The sequence below is a fragment of the Ambystoma mexicanum genome, chromosome 6q, assembly GCF_040938575.1.
Source record: "Ambystoma mexicanum isolate Mex_15411 chromosome 6q, UKY_AmexF1_1, whole genome shotgun sequence".
NCBI classification, from domain to species: Eukaryota; Metazoa; Chordata; class Amphibia; order Caudata; family Ambystomatidae; genus Ambystoma; species Ambystoma mexicanum.
Genome location: NC_090937.1, coordinates 816,222,518 through 816,238,793, shown reverse-complemented (window position 1 = coordinate 816,238,793; position 16,276 = coordinate 816,222,518). Strand labels below are relative to the sequence as shown.

Sequence of the window (16,276 nt, the reverse complement as noted above, 5' to 3'; positions counted from 1 at the left end):
GTGCTTGTGGTAATGTCCGTACCTTCTCGTCCCCTAGGCTTTCACCTGCTTTTGGTATCTGCTATTATCACCAGCTTTCATTCTGCTGTGTTATGCTAATTTACCCAGGGGTCTGAGTGTCGGTAGCATGTGGTGACCACACGTTGGACATCAATTCCAATGGGCCGTTGTCTTGTGCCTGTGCCACTTTCAAACGAAATCTGCATTGTCCTTAATGGTAGCACTGAGCGCCTCTGCACCGGTCAGTTCTCATTATATTTAGTTTCTTCAATCCTCTTTTACTTCTGTACAGTGTTTACCGCCTTCCAGGTCTCCGTACTGTGGGATCAGTTGGCCTCCTGCATTGGATCTCCCAGACGCAAACCGTGTTCCCCAATTAGCGCACGTACTTTATCGTTGCCTCTTATTTTGTATCCGCCCGGCATAGTAGTTCAGCACAGTTCTCATGTGCGCACGTCGGTACAGATGCGCTCCTGCCAGCAGTATGTGGTTGCGCACCAGCTGTTCGGTAGTGCGCGTGTTGACTCTGGCACAACACGGTGGTAATGTCCTTTAGCGGCGGCTGCTCTACTTCCCCCTCAGTCACTCGCACATTCGGACCGACATGTTTGCGCCTCCAGGACCCTTGTCCTGCCTCATGTACGTCTGAGCGCACACAGAGCTTTCTGTGCTCCCGTCAGCACTTCGGATTGTTCGGCGGCACGCACCGCCGGGTCTACGACGAGAGCGTGCAACAGTGCATCACTGAAACAATTGTACTGTAGCAGTCTCGTCATGCATCCGCGATGCGCCATACTTCACAAGCTCCACTCCAGTCCAACACGCCGTGCGTCAAGCTCACTCCCCTTATCAATGGGTGCACTGGCGAGATCCTTTGTTCTTTGGCATCCGCCATTTTGATGTCATCGTCGCAGAGTTTCGTTTCTGCACTCATGGGGCCATATCTTCCGACATCCCCAATTGTTTCATTCCATTATACGCTCATTGTTCGCTCCATATTTTCCGACGTCTGCATATATGTTTTTTCCGCATACCAGCCTCCTTTATCATCTCGTGTGCCAGGATCTATGTCAGATTCACAGGAGCTCACAGGAAGAGCCGCCTACTCCATGACTGTTAGTCCACGCCCCTCCTGGTGTTTCCTTCTTGTTGGAATACTCTAAACCTCTAAAGTATTCCAACCAGAAGGAAACACCAGAACTCTCTATGGATAGTAGCCGTGGCAGAGCAGCCAGGCTTAATTTGAGGGTCAAACAGCCCTTGAGCACATCTCCCTATTAGTAGCCTCTACAAGTTTGTATATGTGTTGGATTTTTTCTTTGTACTCTCACGCATGGCAGATCTTTTTAAAAGGTTACTGCAAACTGGCCATTTCAATCCCCTTGCTAATAGTACTGTCCGTGGCGCAGGTTCTAATCACAATCTGAACTATATTGTCCTCTGAGTGACTTTGTTGACATTGTTTCTCTGGATTTTTTTTTTTTTTTTAAATTTGAATTTTATTTGTTTTTAAACATGAGGGTGGTACATACTGATACGTGCATGTTCATACCGCATTGTTACATTATCGTTATGTAATACTTAAACAAAACTGACACTTTCACGAGATCTAGTTTTCCCCCTCTCATTGAATTAACATATCTCTCTCCCTCTCCCCTCCCTCCCCCGTGCGACTTTCATAATTCTTCATAATTCTTCCTTTTTGGTAGCAAAAGTACTGCTCGTGTTTAGCGCCAGACGGTACGTTTATCACGATTGGTTTCTTTAGGTACAGGGTGTGTGACAGAGTTTGTGACTAAGTTTGTGACAGGCTTGGCTGACTCGCGGTGTGTCTAGTGTTGTTTGCTTCCTGCGGGGGGGTGTAGCTTCCTAGCATCCTTGATTTGTTTGGTCGTTTTCTTCTGTGCGTGTGATATGTTGATTAGGGAAGTCACACCAGGCTTCCTCGTGTCGTGCGGGCCTATCGTGGAGTGCTGCCATCATTTTCTCCATTGTTCGTTGCAATCCTAATCCATTCCTCTGACTGGGAGATGTGGGGATTTCCATTTAATGACCAGGCCCGCTCTCGCAGCCAGTAACAGTGGGGACGCCAGTCCCTTTATCCTAATTAGCTCTTCGTCTTCCTCTTCCAAGCCAAATAGAGTCAGGCGGGGGGATGGCATCCGTTGGATGCCGTCTATCTGTTTGATCCATCCTAAGACTTCGTTCCAATACATGAGGGCCTTGGGGCAGCCCCACCACATGTGCCAATAGTTAGCGTCCATTCCACATTGTCGCCAGCATTTCGGACTGTTGGTCTGATAAATTTTTTCGAAAGCCTATATGGGTTGAACTGCCATCTGTGGAGTAGCTTTATTGCATGCAGCTTATATTGTGCTGCAATGGATATTCGGGATGGTGTTTCGTCCCATGCCTGCTCATCGAATTCTCTGGCAAAGTCTTTTTCCCCATTTTTCTTTGAGGCGGAGGCGTGGGGCTCGATCTTTGCGTATCAGGGCACTGTACATGTGGGCTATCAGGCCTTTGTTTGTGGTGGTCATGTCTAGGATTTTTTCAAAGGGCGCGAGTTCTCTTTGTGTTTTGTCTTTCCATTCCCTTTTGGATAGTAAGCCTTTCAGTCGTAGATACAGGAAGACCGGGATTAGATGCAGTTGGAGGGCTTCTTCTAGTTCCGTAATAGGTATGAATGTGTCCTCTCTCCACAGTTGGCCGACCCTTTCAAGTCCGGCATCGAACCAGGCTTGATATCTGGAGTGTTCAGGGATTTCCTCTCTGATCCCGGGGGACCAGAGGTGGCTCAGCAGGGACGGCCATGTCGTGACGCCGGTCATCCCCTTACCTTCCTTCCATATTGTTCCCAATATTGGATGATTACGTAGTCTTCTCGTAAGCTTTGGTCTGGGGACCCATAGCCATTCTGCGAGAGATGCAGGTGTTAGATTGTCATTGTCCAATTGGACCCATTGCAGGTCCTTTCTGTCTCGTAGATGTGGAATGAGGACTCTTAGTTGGGTGGCCTGGTAGTATCGCTCAATGTCGGGAAGGCCGACCCCTGCCTGCTCTTTGGGTAGTATCAGGGTTTCATACGGTATCCTTGGTTTTTTCCCGTCCCATAGGAATGCGGTTATTGCCCTTTTCACCTGTTTGAAGAAGTGTTCTGAGATTGTCACAGGAAGCACTTGGAAGGGATATAAGAAGCGTGGGAGGCTCACCATCTTGATGGCGTTCAGTCATCACATCCAGGAGATCTTCAGGGGTCTCCATTTCGTGAGTTCTGCTTGGAGGGAGGCGAGGAGTTGTGGGAAGTTTGCCTCGTACAGATCCGCAATATCTCTCGTCAGGTTGACCCCTAAGTATCTTAGTGTTGGGCCTCCGATGATTAGTCCCAGGCTCGCGAGGTCTATTCGTTAGTCAGGGACGGGTTCATGGAGCAGGAAGAGGATGGATTTGGTTTTGTTCATTTTGAAGCCCGATAGTGTGCCGTATTCTTCGATAAAACGGATCGCCTGGGGGATCAACGTCATCGGATTCTGCACGTGGAGCAGGATATCGTCCGCATATAGGGCTAGCTTGTATTCTCTGCCGTTTACCTGCATCCCCTCAATGCCGTTGTTTGTTCTAAGTGATTGTGCGAGGGGTTCCAACGATGCTGCAAATAATATTGCCGAGAGGGGGCAACCTTGTCTTGTCCCTCTGCTCAGGGGGGACCAGCACGAGTACTGGGAGTTCACTGGCACTTGGGGCGCCGTGTAGACAGCCTTGATTCCTCGTCGGAGTGCAGGGCCCAAGCCTATTTTCTTTAACGTGGCTTCCAGGAAGTGCCATTAGACTGTCGAATGCCTTCTCCGCGTCAATTGAGAATAGTGCAGGTGTGGTCGGCATTTTTCTGGCTTTGTGTAGGAGGTGAAGGGTCTTCCGGGTGGAGTCCGCTCCTTGTCTGCCGAGGATGAATCCCACCTGGTCGTTGTGGATTATAGCAGGCATGTGTGACTCCAGCCGCGCGGTGAGGACCCTCGTGTAAATGTTGGCATCAGTGTTTAGAAGGGAAATCGGGCGATACGATATGCATAATTTGGGTTCCTTGCCTTCCTTGGGGATAACCGTTATGAGCGTCTCAGTAAAGGATTCTGGGGCAATGCCCGATGGTAGGGTGTTGTTAAAGAGCTCGACTAAGAATGGAAGGAGGGTGTCCCTGAAGGTCTTGTAAAACCCTGCTCTATAGCCGTCATTTCCAGGGGCTTTCCCTGTTGGGAGTCTTTTAATTGCTTCTTCTATCTCTTCTCCTGTGATGGGGGCATCAATGACTTGTGCTATATCCAGGGATAAGCTTGGGAGGGATACCTTGTTCATATATTCTGTAATCGCCTCGGAGTATGGGGTGGCATCTGAGGTGTATAGTTTCTCATAGAAGCTGGCGAAGGTCTCTGGGATACTGAAAGGGTGGTTTCCGTTGGACCCCTCATCGCTCTGTATTCTTGACACCCATCTTTCCTTTCGTTGCCCTCGAAGTCTCGCAGCAAGTAGGGTGTCTGCCTTATTCCCTTTTTCATATTGTTTTTGTTTTAGGTATTGAATGCAGGCGGTTTCCAATTGCCTCAATTCCTCCCTCTTGTCGTTGGCCTCCTCAATTTTTCGAGATCTGTCGGGGCCACTTGATTGGGCACTGAAGTCCAGTTGAGTTATTTCGTTTCGGAGCTTGTTTTCCATGAGTTGACGTTCTCTTTTCTTTGCTGCTCCTTCTTTGAGGAGTATCCCTCTCCACGTAGCATTGCCTGCTTCCTATACTGTATTCACTGAAGTTTTTCCTGTAATGTTCTGTTCGAAGTACTGATCAATGTCCCGCCTAAGTTGATCTCGGAATATCAGATCCTTCTAGAGTGTCTCATTGCAACGCCATTTCGAGTTTCTGTGGGGGAGCGCCATCCGATTGATGGAGGTCGTGACCATATCATGATCTGACCACGTCACTGGGGATATACTTTATGTGGACATCGCCTCGGTGAGGTCCGGGGTGAGATATATGGAATCTATTCTGGTATACGTGGCGTGCGGTGCAGAGTAGAACGTGAAGCCTGCTTTCCGTGGGTTCACGTGCCGCCATGCGTCTGTGAGTTTGTAGGGGTCCATGTCTGCAATCCGGGAGCGTCCCGATTCCGGTGGGGTGGCCGCTAGTGGGTTTCCAGCTTGTCTGTCCCATTCTGGTCTATCCACGTGTTAAGGTCCCCTCCCAAAATCACTTCTCCTTCGGTCATGACTTTGGGGACTGTGTGTTGTAGGAACCTGGATTGTCCGGAGTTGGGGGCGTATATGGATGTAAGCGTAATGGTAGTGCCCTGTATTTTGCCGACCAGTACGAGTGCTCTGCTGCTTACGTCGGCCCAGGTTTTCAGGATTTCTAACCGGAGCTCTTTGCCGATCAGGATGCCGACGCCGGCCTTCTTGAGTGGACCAGAGCCCCAATGTTCAGAACCTGTCTTGGCATGCAGGACCTTCCTCTCCTCTCCCTTACTGTATCTGGTTTCCTGTAAGAAAGGTATATCAAGTTTTGCTCTCTTGAACTCTCTGGATACCAGTGACCTTTTTGTGGGGGAGTTGAGCCCCTTGACATTTAAAGTGCCAATTTTGATTGTGCCAAGCCTGTCACTTGTCGTTTCATGCCTGTCAATCATTTGTATGCCTTCTTGATATGCGCTTCGAGTCCAGTCTTCTATCACTGGGTGCCGCCGTGGTGGAAGCTGTCTGACAAGTGCTCATGGCCGCCTGGAGCTGTGCTGTTTTCGTTTGCCCTCCCTTCTCCCTTTCCCTAGAGGTATTCAGCGTGATACCCCTTTCCCTCTGTTCACCCTCTTCGTCTTTCATCTTTTCAACGAGGGTCTGGATCTTGGTTTGATGGCGTCCGAATTGGACTGAGTGGATGCTGGCTGTCCAATGTCGGACCACCGATGGGGACCGTTACCTCACGGTCCTTGTCGCAGCTTTTATCAGTATAACATAATGAGTCCCCTTCCCGCCCCCCCCTAAACACTTTAACACTCAACAATAACTGTTATGTGTAAAAATTAGATTGATACATGCGGTTCCCAGGCTCTTCATCGGTCGACTGGTCGATCCCACCTTCAGGGAGGAACCCTTCTATGAGTCGGGACCCATATCGGAGGTGTGCGATTCGCCGGTGTCTTAACAAGTGTTCATACAATGTCGACCCGATGACCATTCTTGGCATCCAGGACCCTAGGGTGGGCTATCATTTGTCGCTGTCTGGTGTGTCGTTGGGCTGCCTATACTTCCTTGACACCTTGACTCTTTCTCCTCGGGCCCTGAAGCTCCCATCGGATTCCATTCTGCTCCGGTTCTTCGCGGTCTCCTTCTTTTGGGGCTGTTCCAGAGGTTTGAAATACAATCTCAGATCTCTTCCTCAGATCGTAGCTGGATTTGTCTGCTTCCATGCTCGAAAGTGAGGGAGAAAGGGTATCCCCACCTATATCTCGTGCCTTGCTATTTGAGCCATTTTGTTAAGGGACTGCAGAGGCGCCTCAGGGATAGGGTAAGTGAAGATAGGTCTTGCAATATGGTCACCCCTCCCAGTGTGAGGGGGCCCCCGGATCTGGCTTTCAAAGTATCCTTGTTCTGTCCTGATATCAGTGAAATCTTGCGAGGACTGACCTCGAGCCGCCTGGTGGGCCTCCGGCTCTGTGTATTCTCTCGGTTTTGGGCTCATCGATGTCCTTGTCTGCGGTCAAGATTTTGATGATGACGTGTATTGTTTTGAGCTCTTCTTCTGTTTCCCCCTCATGCTCTGGTATCGCAAAAAATCTTAGGTTTTTCCTCCTTTCTCTATTTTCTAAATCGTCCATCTTCAGGCAGATTTCTTCTTCCCTCTTCTCCATATTACGTATCCTGAGGTCCATTTGGGTTTCAAGGGTATCTATTGAGGCTTGGTTGTTCTCTCCACTGCTTCTAGACTTTCTTCAATATTGTCGATTCTCTGTGTAATCTTATCGATTTTGCCTCCGAGACTGGCACCCATGTTTTTACTTTCACTCAGGAGGGCAGCAATGTCGCCCTTGGAGGCTGCCGCTCCCGTCTCCAGGGCTTTCGGCGACATCGTGCTTCTGTGGACTGAACTTGGGGGAGGCAAGGTGTATGCGTATAGCCTGCTTTTAGTGTTTATGGAGCGGTTGTTGTGTCAGAGGAGTCACACGCCCCTAAGATGGGGGCCTTACCCTCTGTGCTGCCCTGTGGTTGAGTGTCTTCGGATGAATCCGGGTCGGTGGACCGCAACGTTGTCTGTTGGGCTTGTTGCATCCATGGGACAGGAGGCGGCACTCGCCCTGGGTCCAGGGGCTCTACCCTCTGTTTGTTTAAACGTCTGTTGGTGGGTCCAATGTGGTTCCGGGAGTGCACCAGTATTTAGAGCGTCTTGTGCGGAGCAATGGGTGGGTTCACGTGTGACCAATGCCTGTTTTGGCGTACAGCGTAGTGCCAATTTCGCGAGGAGCACGTGGTTGCACTAGTGCTCTATTTTACTGCGGGACCCCTGTGCGCTGTCCTGGCCCGACCGGAGGGTTAAGTGGACTACTTGTTTACCACGGGGGAACCCAACGCTCTTGCTCATTCAGAGGAGGGCACACGCCCTGTGTTTGGGGGCCCAACCCTTTAAACTGCCTTCAGTGCTGTGCCAGTCTCTCTGCCTGGTTCTCTGTGGGCCTTGGTAACCTGTTTTGCAGAGGTTGAGTTGGTAGTCCACTGGTTGCGTGCACCACTGTCAGGGCTGTCGGTTGTGGCGTTTAGGATAGGTGGGCGAGGACTGACATCGCTGTGGAACGTTCAAGTGACAAGGCGTCCTCCCCGATGGTTTCTGCGGGCTCGAGTGTTCTGGTGCCCTTAAAAGTTGCAAGGGTGTCGGTCCACTGCTGGCGCTTTATGCAGAGGCCCAAGGGGGGGGCGCGGCCACGTCGGGGGTACCTGGCAAGCTGATGACATCAAATAGCGTTGTTACCTTTCAGGGCTTTTTCGGGGGTTTGTGGCGCGTATTAATCCTTTGCCTTTTGCGCGGTTTGCGCGTGCTTGTTTACTCCTGGTGGGCCTCTCGGGTTCTGGAGCCTCCCAGGAAAGTATGAGGGCCTATGGCTTTCTATTGAGGCACTGAATCTTGGTCCAAGGGCTGTGGGTCGTGGGCTTGCAGGCTGGGGTGAGCAGTCTCCTCAATGGTGTCGATCCACCTTCTTAATCTCAAAGGGTGCTGTGTGCTTGCTTTGCTCAGGAGGCAAGGCAGAGCCACGAGCACTGCGGGCCAGCTCCAGGGGCCTGTGTGTATCGCTCTGACAGGGGGTGAGGCGTGCAGCGGGACCTTCCCGCGGGCCCCTGCACACTTGTGCAATAAAGGAGATGAGACGTTTATAGGGGAGGGGGAGCGCTCACTATTCGCAGCTCCACCATGAGTCGCAGACCCGACTCTCGGATCGGGGCATGTCAGGAGTCGATGGGGCCTCCCTGTGGAGCTCCGCGCAACCTAGTGTTCCGGGGAGGGAGGGGGCAGACCCACCTTATTTCTTTTGTCTGTTCCGTCTGCACGGAACGCAGGGTCACCCTTCCGCGGGCTCGGTCCTCGTCTCTCGGCAGGGTTTGGGGGCAAGATGGAGCAGGTAGGCCACACGCGGAGGTGCTGGGGCGCCAATACCTCTTGGAGGGGGGCAGGGACCAGGCTCCTCAATGTTCCCTCTGTACGCGGCTCACGTCCCGCTCCGGTGTGTGTCTTGGAGGGGGGCAGCGCGGTCAGGCAGTCTTTTCACTGGGATAGCTTCTCCGTTTTTGCTCGCGTTTTTGGTCAGTCTGGGGGGGGGGGTCCCTTCGTACCGCGATGTATCAGTAGATATATGTGGGGGGGGAGGGGTCAGAAGTGGGGGCTCAAGTCACTTCTTGGACCTGTGGGACGGGAGCTCACACAGAGGTGTTCCTCATCCTCGCGCCCCCTGGTGGGCGATCCTCTGGATCTTTAAAGTTATGCTTTTGTGGCACTTTTTAAAAACACAATTTGTGGTAGTTCTATACTTTCTATCAACTCCGAGACCTCTGAGCCAGTGAAGGAATGCCTTTAGACATCATCTGTACACTCCTGGTACCTGCCATTGAAGGAGCCCCCTCCTGATCTCTAAATAAGGCCTGGTGTCTGCCACAGGTCTATGTGTACTATTTGAGTTTGATCCCAAACTCAGCCTTCTTGGATCTTATGAGAGGGCAAAGCCTCCTTGCAGTGTCAAGAAGATATTAACTGTAATCTTGTTGTTTTCTTCTTTTAGCTGTGATTTCCTGTTGAAAACAGCTCTTACAAATAGTTGCATTCAAAAGAATGTCCAATGCCATGCACTCAAGTCAAGAGTTCTTGAGTCCTCGACAGTGAATTCATAAACTATGTGCGCCAGCCTTTGGAAAAGGGGCTGAGGAAGATCAAGGAGTCTTGAAGCCTGATTTGTTAATAAAAATCATGGCAAGTAAATAAGGGCAGAAAATAAACAGCCAATGAAAGGAGGAAATAAGTATGGGGAAAGGTGCATTGGGGGATTGAAAAATGCATGCAATATCTGATGTTATTAATTTAAACAGAAGTACATTTTTACGGAAGAAAGAATAACTTTAAACCAGTAATTACTTGGTTGCAGGTGGGTTTTAGAAATGTCATCCCTTTATTTTAACTTACCACAAAACCAAGCGCAATTAAGGGTTCCCCCTCATTTAAATGATATAGGAAAGACCCTCCATACGTGTGTCTGTCCAGTGGCCATCCAACTGTGTGCTCGACCAAGCCTGGCCTCCATTTTGTCTCATCAATAATCCACAGCTGTGGAAAAAAAATTAAGAAATAAGTGCCAAGCAACATTATCCATTTAACTTCAGTAATTTAACTCTACAGCACTTATAAACTGTGAATTTAGGAAAATATGTCACACAATGGTTGAATTAATTTTTAATTGCCGCTGGGAAGGTTTTTAGTACTTGGGGAGCAACAACATATCACAGTAGAAACCTGTTAGGGAGATGTTCCAAGTGTGAGCTAGTGAGGACTTAGGGGGGGTGTGGGGGGTGGAGGGGGAGAAACCTACAGTGTTGGGCAGAGCTTTCCTGCAAGCTAGACCTCTGTCACAATGGTAACGTTGCTGAGCAGTCGGGACTGACTCTTAGTGGATATTAAGGTACGGCAAGTCACACAACACACAATAATGGCAAGTTTGCACAGTATATATACTTTAAAATATACTCTTTATTATAAAGTTCTAAAGGAAATAACCACATAAAGGTAAAATAAGGAATTGGTATGTATAAAAATAGTAAAGGGTATAAAACGGACCCCAAACAAAACTAAAATCAACATCAAACACTTTTACCAACATAGGAAAAAAAGTGAACAAGTCAAGATTCCAAGATGGCCGCCAACACTAGGTAGACTTGTCGACAGAAGCTCTAGAGCCTAGGTGAAGCACACAGCGATTCCACCCCCACCCCTGAGTGCTGCAGAGTGCCGGAGAAGAAGAGCAGATTCCCGGGAGAGGACCAGCAAGCCTGGAAACCAGTGAAAACGAGGGCTCAGGCACTGCTATGCTGCAGATGACGATGGAGCTGTGGTCAGGAGATCCAGCGCGGTCGGGAAGGGGTGCGCAAAATCCGGCCCAGTGAGCAGTGAAGAGCTGGAACTGAGAGGTCCGGAGGGTCAAAGATGCCAGCAAACTGCGGCAACAGGCGGACCAGAGGCGCACACCGGCCGCGCCCCATACACTGGAGGAATGCAGAGCGCCATCTGAGAAGCGCAGCAGTGGGAGACTGGAGCCCGCTGGGCAACCACCTGAGAGCAGGCAGCCACAGAGGTCCAGAAGCAGTGGTGCGGGCCTGTGGGTGCGGACCCGGCTGTAGAAGGAGGGGCACAGAGGAGGACGTTAAGGCAGGACGGGCCAGCAGGACGGGCGTGCTGCACAGGGCCCTGCAGAACGGGCACACAAGTAAGCGGGGGCCCTAGATCTGACCCCCAATGAGCCCTAACACAGGGGTGAGGCACAGAGAAGGGGGGGCGAAGAACTTAGGGAACCGGGACAGAGTCGGGCACGGATTCCAGTGACAGATGCCCTTCCTGGCAGTGTGGCATGGGGACAGCTCTCGCTCTTCGGGATAAGAGCACAGATCCCGGAAAATGAGCAGAGGAGCACACCGGAGCCCACGGCCCGGCCCTCAATCACTAGTGGAAGCAGTAGGAGGGAGCACAGGAGTACACCAGGTCCCCACGGAATAAGCGGGCTGTTCACGGGTCGGTGGAGCTCTCATAGGCCCACTGGGGCCGGCGGGGGACAGGGCACAGTACCCTCAAGGCGGGGACACCAAGGATCAGCACAAGAGGTGGAAGGCAGGGGCCCGCACATATGAGGGGGAGAAAAGCCTGGTCAGCACTTTAGTTGCCAAGGCCCATGCCTGAGTCAAAAGGAAACGAGGAAAGGGGCTGGGCCCAGGGGCACAAATGTCATCCATAGCCAAGGGGAGTCACAAACGCGTCTCCCTCGATGAGGGAAACACCGGGCACCCTCCCACTATGTGACCAGCCCTGGAGACAAGAGACTTGGGAAAGAACAACCCGGACCGTGTGCCGGAACGAAAGGACCTAACAGGAGAGTCATTGGGGCCAATGACCAGACAGGACTTCCATGGAGAAATGCAGACCCTCCAGACGACCACGGCCAAGACGTTTCAGGAGCAATTCCAACTACTGCGCTCCGGCCTCAACTCAGTGTTGGCGGACATGAGGCAAGAGGTGGGCTAGTTAGGGGAAAGGACAGACTTGCTTGAAGGAGGTCTGCAGGAGGTAGACAAAGAGGTCACAGCTAACAGCGAGGCCATAAATGCTTAAACGTAGCAACACAGAACCTCGAGATACAAATGGAGGACATGGAAAACGGGTCACAGAGAATTAACATTAGACTAACACTACTCCCGGAATCGGTACTGGATGGAGATCAAAAAGAGGAAGCACAGAGGCTTTATGCAAACTTGTTAGGAAGAGTAGATCCAGGGACAGTCGAGCTGGATCGGGTCCACAGGGTGGGCTGACAAAATAAGGGCCCTAATGCGAGACCACAGGATGTCCTGGCGGCATTTGCATGGTATAGCCAGAAAGAAGCGGTCTTGAGGGCAGCTAGGCTGAGGGAGCCGGTGGTATACAAGGGCCACCAGATTTAATTTTCCCAAGACCTGGCGAACAGCATGCTAATCAAGCACCGCCTAATGGGCCCAATCGTCAGGTAGCTGAGCAAAAGAGGAATTAAGGTACAAGTGAACATTTCCCCTTTGGACTGTTGTTCAAGTGGGAAGGGGTACAAAAGCGTGTAGTCTCCCTGCAGCAGACATAATGCACCTGGATCTGGGACAGCACCAGGTGGGAAAAGGGCCCTCCCCATCAGAGAGCAGAATGAGACCCAGACCGTGGGAGTGGAAGACGGCGGGGGAAAGGCGTAGGAGGAGAGCGACACAGTCTCGTGCCCGAAAGGGGGAGAGGAGTCTAAAGGTGAAGGGGTAACGCTGGATAAAGGAGTTTGTGACGGCCCCACAAACATCAGTAGTAAAGGGGATGGTGGATAAACAGGTTTGAATAAGAGTAAAGGGGCACAGGGAGCACAAACATGTTGGAATCAGTAAGGGCGGACAAGCCCAGGGAGGAGGAAGGTGGCTAGGGGAGGAGGGAATGTGGGGTGGAGTACATCCCGAAGTTGGGGTCTGGTATGAAGGGGGAACGTGGAAGTGGGGGAGGGACAGGGGGGATGGGGATAGGCAGCAGGGGGGAGGGAGTAGCCGGGAGGGAGGACCAATTGGGGGGGGAACGGCAACAGTACATCAAAAGGGACCAAATAGGGGGTGCCAGAGCACAAGGACCACTGGAGAGGGAAGGAAGCGGGGCAAGGGCGGAGGGAGTGGGATAAAGAGGAGGTGATTATGAGCAAGACCCGATTACTGGAAAATTCAAATGGCTAACCCATAATGTGAGGGGGCTCAATACCCCCCTCAAAAGGAAGAAGTTGGAGAGATTAGAAAGACAGGACCGGATATTTTGGACCTACAGGAAACTCACCTCCTAAAAAAGGACCAAGCACAACTTAAACTGAGAGGTTTCTCCCAGATATTCTTTGCATCAGGCCCAACGAAAATGGGAGGAGTCACGTTAGCAATAAAGACTAGCATGGACTTTAGAGTCTCAGAAATCAGAAGCCATAAGGGCTGGAGATATATATTAGTATGGGGTTAATATAAGGGATTAGCATACACCATTGCATCAGTGTACGCCTCCAATACGGGGCAGAAAGCTTTCTTAAGGGGTCTCAGAGGTACTGGAGGTATTTACAAAGGGCACATAGTCCTGATGGGGAATCTAAACATGGCATGGCATAGGACTCTGGACAGGATGGCCCAGGGAGGAGCGGGAGCAGTAGTATCGACCCAATTGCAGGAAAGAAGTTCTTGTTAATACATGGTGTGTCTAAGGGCCTAATATCCAATCTATATATGATAGTGGACGACGCCTCCTACCGGGCCATACATGGCAAGGTGGGAGCAGATGATGGGACAGGGAATTAGCAGAGAAGCGTGGGAATGACTCTGGAGACGAATACCCAAAGTGGCGAGGGCGGCACAACTCAAAGAAACATGGTATAAGACCTGTACGGGTGGCATTATATCCCTGTCAGACTACATAGCATATATTCAGACGTCTCCAGGGACTGTTGGAGGGGGTGCAGGGAAGAGGGCACGGCCTCCCATATATGGTGGAATTGCCCCAAATTTGGCCTGTTCTGGCGGAGGCGACACAGGCTCAAGCCAGCTTTCGGGGGAAGCAGCAGGAAGATCCCGGAACGAGTCCTGCTGGGACTGAGAGATGGGGTGCGGGGGGAAGAAGGGGAAAGCATAGGCCAGGAGAAGGCAAGGGTAGTGCTTAACACTGGCAGTAATGACCCTTATTGCCCAAAGGTGGAAGGGAGCAAGAACCCCCACGGTTCAAGAATGACTTTGTAAGGTATGGGAGCTGGTGGCTCTGGAATGGGCAACATATGCAAGCAACAACAACCTGGGGAAATATGCTAGGGATTGAGGCAAGACTTTGGCATTTTTGATGGACGATTTCAGAGCCCAATGGTGCCCCCAACGCCTGAAACTCTTGGACGTGTACTACATGAACTCAGAGGAGAGAACCATGCAAGAGGAGGCAGCTGCCGTTCTCCCGTGGGGGGTGCCGGGGTTGGAAGGAGAGGGGGGGGGGGGAAATGAAGGGGGTGGGGTTGATAAGTTTAAAAAAAAGTGAACAAGTCATTAAGTAAGGAAGGAGCACCAGCAGAGAACAACTTGCCCCCCGCCCAGCTCCAGTCTGCCCACAAGCACTACGAGGTGCATGGGGTGGAAAAAATGGCCTTTGTACCCATTGGATGGCCCCCGCAGCAATTGAGTCTAGCTGGCCGGTGCAGCCGGTCCGGAGCCAGGAGCCAAGGCCTTGTTCTGTCTCTGCCGGTCTCCGCCAACTTTGGATTGCCTGCCAGGATCTCCGAAACTGGCGCCCGATGTCTACACCATATACTACGAAGGTAAGCCTCGGGCTGCAAGGTCTTCACTACTGTGAGCGTCACCTGCTATTGTCCTCAGGCCATGAAAGCAACCTGAAGAATCCTATATTGTGTGTCGAGGTACCCAGGGCCCTGCCGAGTCCATGATCAAGGTGGGGTGAAGCGCCTGCTGCCGTGGGACTGTCCTTGGCTCCTACAACAAAGCAGTGCCAGTGAAATCAACACAGCCAGTGAGTTGGGGAGACTGATACCAGACCGGTCTGTGCTGAAACCAAGGTTTCAAACAGCAACATTGTATGGTGATCGCTGAAGCGAACAGTGTTAAAACGCATGTGATAACCAACGCGTTGAACAACAGATGAGTGATTGAACTTTGAAACCAAAATACGATACCTTTGACGCAGTGGTCCGGCACCGCGTGCATGCTCATTCAAAGATCTCTGTAATGTATGCAACTAAGAGTGGAGAAAGGTGAAAGGATGGCAAAGAACTGTGCATCAAAGTGGGCCTGTGATGGGTCAAGCAAAATCCTCTGCACAATCAAAAGTCTTCAATGTTGACACTACCAAAAGAATTGATGACAAAATAGAAAAAGTTGGGCTGAGCCCGACCGAGGGAAATCAACTGAAAGCTTATGGGCTAAAATAAGTTTTGTATTAAAGAGAATTAAATTGGTCCAGCGCAGGGAGACTGATCAAACATTGTGTTAAAGGTGATCTGAGCATGGCTGAGGGAGATACAAGGTGAATAGTGAATCACATGAGAAGTTGAGTCTGTGTGAAATTCGGAGAGGGGAAAAACGTATTGTTGGTTTGTCACATCAGGCCATCTGAAAGGTAGAGAAGGCCCTGATGTTCAAGTTTGAACTGCACCCTTGTGCCAGAGAAGCCAGAGACTATGCTAAGCTCGAGTGTACCGCCTTGTCCCGTGCTGAAAACGTGGGGAAGGGAGGCCAATGGCCTGAACATCCAGACATATTATTTCTTGAACACTTCTTTTGCATAACATTGTTTCCCACACTATTTGTATTTAGAGACAAGGATTGGAAAGAGGTCTATTAGTATCGGCCCTTTATTTTGACAAGACACCACTAGGACTGCGTTATTATTATTTGATGGTCATAGCTTGCTCCCATCTTTAGATTTAGGATTAGATGGCCATTTTTCAAACCCTTTTTGAAGTTCAATAAACACCCTTGAACTGTGGTCAATTGTGGTCATTTGTGTACATCTTACTGTTGATACCATGTTGATACCATGCCTTCCTTACACACCCCATGCCTTGCTTTTAACAATGCTGCAATTGTATCTGTTTTCCCCACCACAAACTGTATGATTACTAATGTCATGAATTGACATGCACCTTATAACAGCGCCACTAATGTGATCACTTACTCTGTTGCTAACAATACTGCTGCTGACGTTATTGCCTGCATTACACCCAGTGCTAACGCCCCCAACAGCATCACCTGCACTGAACCCATTAACCTTGCCCCTGCCTGTAAATGCAACGCCTATGCCAACTGCCCCACTACCCTTACTTCGAGCACATCAACTAAACTTCCCAACACAGACAGGGAAAGTTCCTTGTGTATATTGTTAGGGAGAATTCTCTGTTTAGGATGAATTTCCTAACCTAGTGAGTCCCCCAGTAGCTTTGCTGGATTTTTGGGGTTTATTTTTTTCTCCTGCCAA

At 50.6% G+C, this 16,276-nt stretch overlaps 1 protein-coding gene across 1 annotated transcript in view; it reads right to left on the bottom strand.

Annotated features, from left to right (window-relative positions):
• Window positions 1-16,276, bottom strand: part of ETFDH (electron transfer flavoprotein dehydrogenase) — a 920,962-nt gene that overhangs the window by 316,656 nt on the left and 588,030 nt on the right. Inside the window, exon 8 of the mRNA XM_069631338.1 lies at window positions 9,698-9,838. Within this exon, the coding sequence (XP_069487439.1) occupies window positions 9,698-9,838 (141 nt within the window). The remainder of the gene's footprint in view (window positions 1-9,697; window positions 9,839-16,276) is intronic.